The following is a 4,892-nucleotide window of genomic DNA, read 5'->3' as shown; positions in this document are numbered from 1 at the left end:
CACCCCGGCCCCCCGGCCCGGGCTCTCGACGACCAGCCTGAGCTCCTGGCGCCCTCATGTCTTCACCGAACTCCCCGCGCCGGTTGACGTGGTGTCTCGTTCGGATCTCCAGGCAAGACCTCAGCTCCCGCGGCAGCATCAGACAGGCCCATCTCGTGCTTCCAGACACCGCGCCCCGAGGAGGCACAGAGCACGGCGGCCGCCGCTGAACCTCTCGCAGCGCCCCGGGCCGGTGCAGCCCCAGCCAAGAGCGCGGCGCGCGCAGCCGTGTCACCCCCCACCCAAGGCGGCGGCGGCTGCTCGGACTTCGGCTTCTGGAGGTGCTGGGGAACGGCGGGAGAGTTGTCGGCAGCCCTCGCGCTTCTTGCCGTGGCGGCTACGGGAACCTTGGCCGCCACCTTCTGCGCGCCCTTGCTGCCCCGCGCGACCCCAGGATTGCGAACTCTAGCCCCTGTCCAGTTGGGCGGGGCTCTGTGCTCCTGCCCTCGGCCCGGATGGGTCTCCTGGCTGGGACTCCGGGCACCTGGAGTTAATGTCCAACTGGGGGTCTGCGGAGACCGGATCCGAGGTAAGTGGGGGAGCGGGCTGGGGTGGAGGGGGCGGGTGGCGCCTGCGTCGCCAGCAGGCGCGGCTGTGCCCCAGAGCAGGCGGTGAGATGGAAAGTGGAAAGACTAGAGGAAGCCGAAGCTGCAGGAGGACAGAGGGAGAAGTTGAACGCAGGAGATGTTGGCCTTGAGGAGGGGCGCGCCTGGACTCCGGCATGGCAGAGAGGGGCAGTTTCCTCACCCATTTGGTGAGGCTTCCTCTGTCAAGTCCCCGAACCGTGCGGGGCTTGGGTCATCTTCGAACCCACCGCCGCCAGAGAGTGCCTTCTCCGGACGTGCAGCTGTAAAGACATTACCATTGCCAACAGCATAACTTACTGTTAAGCTTGTTTTGGTCTGTTCCAAGGGAAAGAGCAGGCCGGGGGAGGGACTGCTGCAGAGGTACCTAGAGCCTAAAAATAGAGGGCTCACCTCCTCCGCGTGCCGTCGTGCAAAGCTGCGTGCCTCCCCTTTTCGGAATCCGGTTGCTGGCACTTTCCTAATGCCCTCAACCTCAATTAACCAACCATTCCCGTCGAGGTTAGGAGAGGGGCTCCCTTGGTATTCTCCATCTCGAACAGACTCGGGGCTCCTCAAGGTCTCCGTTAGGCCATCGAGATGATTATTTTAATGACTTCTCTTCTCCTGCACTCTGTGTCTCCTCCCCAATAATGCTCCCCACCACTACCTTCAGCCACCTCGGGACTGATTCCGCGATGGCTTGGTTTCGAGCCCCACCCGGTGAAAAGAAACCCTCCTCGGGGCCGGGAATGGACCTTCGCGGGTTGCCGGCAGCCAGCCTCGTGGCGCCTCGCTAGTTTGGGCTGTGGCACGATCCGCCTGCAGAGCCGACGTGCGCGCCCCCGGGGGTTGCCCAGCCCCGAGCTCGCAACGTTTTTGCTCATTGGCAGGGACAAACACAACTCCCCCAGCCCCTGCCGCGGTTGTGAGAGCGCGCTCCACTCTTGCTCAGTATTTTGAAAACTTAAGTATTTCAAGGAAGAGATGTTTCCAAACACACGCATGCATCCCCTCCTGCAAAGCCGCGGGGCTTCCACCATGCCCTCACTGTTTCGCTGCGCCTTCTCTTGGGCGGGAAAGGTGCCGCCTTTTCAACAAGTGACAAGTGTCGGGTGTCCGGGAAGCCTGCCGCGTCCCTAGCCCACTCCCGCAAGAGATTCGGGAACTTCCGGACCTGGAACCTGCCCTCGGGCCCTTTGACAGAGCCCCTCTCCAGCTTGCCTACGAGCAGTGTCCCGCATTCTTCTTCTTTCCCGTGTGTCGGGTCCCGCAACTGGGGGGAGGGGGTAAGGGGAAATAATTCCTCCATCAATCAAGGACACAAGGCAGTTAAGAAAAGCAATGGATCTTTCAGCACTCTCTGTCCCGACCCCAGAAGAAGACCCCGAGTTTATGGCAAACCCGTCGCCCCGCCCCACCGCCTTTTTCTCTCCCTGAGACCTGGATCTTGAAGGCAAAGCCCAAACAAACGTCCCAGCCTGCCAGGCACGGGAAGGTGCGGGGGCACTGACAGCGACAGCGCTCACTCTCCGCGAAGCTGTCACTGTGACGCGGGGAATGGGGGAGGGTCAAAAGACGGTTGCCAAGAAACCAGCTCAGGTGAAGTGGGAAGAAGAAAACTAGGGAGAGAAGGAAGGGGTAGGAGCGTGAAAAGGAGGATGCCTGTGAGGACACTCACAGGTCCCCGGATTAATTCGGATCTAGGGAGGATGGTAGAGCGAGCGGTTGCTCTCCGGTCTTACACTTAAAATGACAACGCGGCCTCCGGGCCGCTTGGGCGCTGCAGGACGCGGGCGGTTTCTGGTGCCCTCTGGTGCCGGGAACTCAGAAGCTCCCCGCGGCAGGCGGCGGCTTCTGCGACACTCCTCCCGCGTTCCTGGGCGTCCTTTCCGCCCCAGGCCTGGGGACCCACCTTTGGCCTTGCCGGGGCGCGTTGGTCCCGAACCCAGAGGGGAGACTAGCCTGGGTCACCTGGCCGAGCCAACTTCCAAAGGAGAATTAGGTTCCCGCGCGTGGAAGCGCGTCAAGCAATTCGCACGTGTAGCAAAGGCCGGTGGCTGCGGGGAAAACATGCCGGGCAGATGTAGATGTGTTTGGGGAAAGCGACAAAGAGACAAACAAGGAATCCGCGGGGTGGGGTTCAGATGGACTCTGAGAACGACGTCCTAGTAGACCGCTGTGTGCGCCGAGTCCCCGGCCCCCCCTTCCCCGCCCAGCAAATACCGGGAGCTGAAGAGCCGCTCGGACTGGAGCCGGCCCCGGCGGCGCTCGGAGGGAAGAATGCGCCCTCCCCGTCCCTCCCGGGGAGAAGGGGGAGCTCTTTGGGGGCGCTTGCGGCACCCAGCCGAGGGCGGGGACCGGAGCCGGGAGCCTCCTCTGGAGAGGCGGGGAGTTTTCCACTGTGTCCTCTTTTGCCAGCTTCACCACACTTCTAATTGAGATCTCCACGTCCAATTTCAAAAGCCTTCGGTCGGCCAAGCAGAAGGGGAGAAACCCTCTTAATGCGGAAGGGAAATCTGGTGCCTCTGTCCCTTCCTGCTGGTGGGCACTGCCATTGGGAATGGCGCGTGAACCCCGTGCCTCCCTGCTTCTGCTGACCGCCAGCCATTTCGCACGCACCGGGAGCTGGCACCGAGGGGACGGGAGGCCTCGCGTTTCCCGGTCCCAGCTGCCAAAGAGCCTCTCCGCTCTTATTTTGCACGGCCTGGTGCAGTTTTACCCAGAGCCATTGCTTTTTCCCGGGTTTGCAAACCAGCCCGCGCGTGAAGCGCTTGGTGCTGCAGGTCGCTCGGAGTTCCTAGTCCCTACACATTCCCCTAGCCCAGCAGCTGCATAGCAAACAGACGCCCAAGGGATGGAAAATGTATTCGTCCCCGCAGCCGTGGGAGGTAGCGGGCGAATTGAACGCTTCCCCGGGTGGCCTGCACCGGGAGCCGGGACGGGCATCAATCTCGTAGTTTCCGAGTGAGAATTCTCTGCAGTCACTAGGTTCTCTGGAGAGTGGAACACTGGAATTAGGAGGGGACCGGGTAACACCGCACGCTAAGGTGCCTCGGTCCCTGCCTACTCCCTAATTGAGTGGGACTTGGCCCTGGGTTGACAGTGCCTTTTCCTCGCTCACCTCCGACTGCGCGACCTCCTTTCTCGGGGTGTGAGGCCTGAAAAGCCAAATGGAGCCCCCTCGCTGAGAAGGGCTGAGACCCCACCCGCGCCGTCTCAAGGTCTAGGACTTCCGGGCTCCAGCGCCCCCAAAGCGTCAGGGGCCGGGTGCAATCGTCCAGGCGTGACAGGGGCGCGGGGAGCTAGCGACTCCTCCGGGAATTAATTCCTCTGGGAAGGAATTAGGGACAGAATCTCACAAAGCTGCAAAAATAAAAGCAAAAGAGGGTTTTCAGGTATACCACGAGGATTAAAATTTTCAAGACAAATGCGATCCCTGCCTGACGGCCTTGGTAAAGCATTTACTGGGCGCTTCCTTGGTGCTCCGCTGCACCTTTTCATGCGTCATTTAATGTTCGTAACCTTGAGGAGGAGCTAGTATTTTAAGCGGAGTTGATGCTTCAGGAGTTAAGTAACGTAACCCAGATACTCCCATACAGGCCACAAGTCTCCAAGTTCCCTACTAACTCCAGATTCAAATAACAAAATACCTACTGAGGTGGGAAGAACCAAGTGTGGGCGGCGGGCGGGTTGAGTGGTGCCACCGCGCCTGCCCCCGCCTATCCGCGAGCAGGATCGGGACCGAGGCAGGGAGGGGTGCGCTCATTTTATCCCCAAAGAGAAAGGGCGGTCACTTCTGGGGCCGGGGGCTGCTTCCCAGGCCCGTGGGACCTGCCGGGCGGGGAGGGCAGGTCTGTGGCTGGGGCAGAGGACGCAGCTGGGGGGGCTGCTCTGTTGCCCCCCGGAGAATGGGGGAACGTTTTGCGCCAGGAGAAGGGACTGGACAGTAATCCCGGTGTCGTTGTGTTGGGGGGTTACCGGCGGGAGCAGCAGCCCTGCTCAAAATTCATCCTCCTGGCGGTGGCGGAGGAAGAGAAGGGCAGCTGGGGGCGGCACGGGAAGTGCGAGGTGTTCGTGGGGAGCTCCGGGGACGTGCAGCGGGCGGGGGACGCCCGGGGACCCGCGGGGTGCGGCGCGCAGGCCTAACGTGCACTCTGCGGTTCTCCCGCCGCCCGCGCAGGTGCCGCCGCCGGACGGGACTCTAAGATGAAGTTATGGGATGTCGTGGCTGTCTGCCTGGTGCTGCTCCACCCCGCGTCCGCCTTCCCGCTGCCCGCCGGTAAGAGG

General features: G+C 62.0%; 1 protein-coding gene across 3 annotated transcripts in view; it reads left to right on the top strand.

Annotated features, from left to right (window-relative positions):
* The first annotated feature begins 365 nt into the window (after nucleotides 1–365).
* GDNF (glial cell derived neurotrophic factor) overlaps nucleotides 366–4,892 on the top strand; it is a 28,720-nt gene continuing 24,193 nt past the window's right edge. Inside the window, exons 1-2 of one of the 3 annotated variants that reach the window (XM_008579729.1) lie at nucleotides 366–568; nucleotides 4,786–4,884. In XM_008579729.1, coding sequence (XP_008577951.1) covers nucleotides 4,812–4,884 — 73 coding nt within the window. In that variant the 5' untranslated portion in view covers nucleotides 366–568; nucleotides 4,786–4,811. Of the gene's footprint in view, nucleotides 569–3,853; nucleotides 4,058–4,785 lie in introns of those variants that run through there. The other 2 variants (XM_008579721.1, XM_008579713.1) reach the window with 2 other exon arrangements.

The sequence above is a fragment of the Galeopterus variegatus genome, unplaced genomic scaffold, assembly GCF_000696425.1.
Source record: "Galeopterus variegatus unplaced genomic scaffold, G_variegatus-3.0.2 Scaffold81, whole genome shotgun sequence".
Lineage (NCBI taxonomy): Eukaryota > Metazoa > Chordata > Mammalia > Dermoptera > Cynocephalidae > Galeopterus > Galeopterus variegatus.
This window is presented reverse-complemented; position numbering and strand designations above follow the sequence as displayed.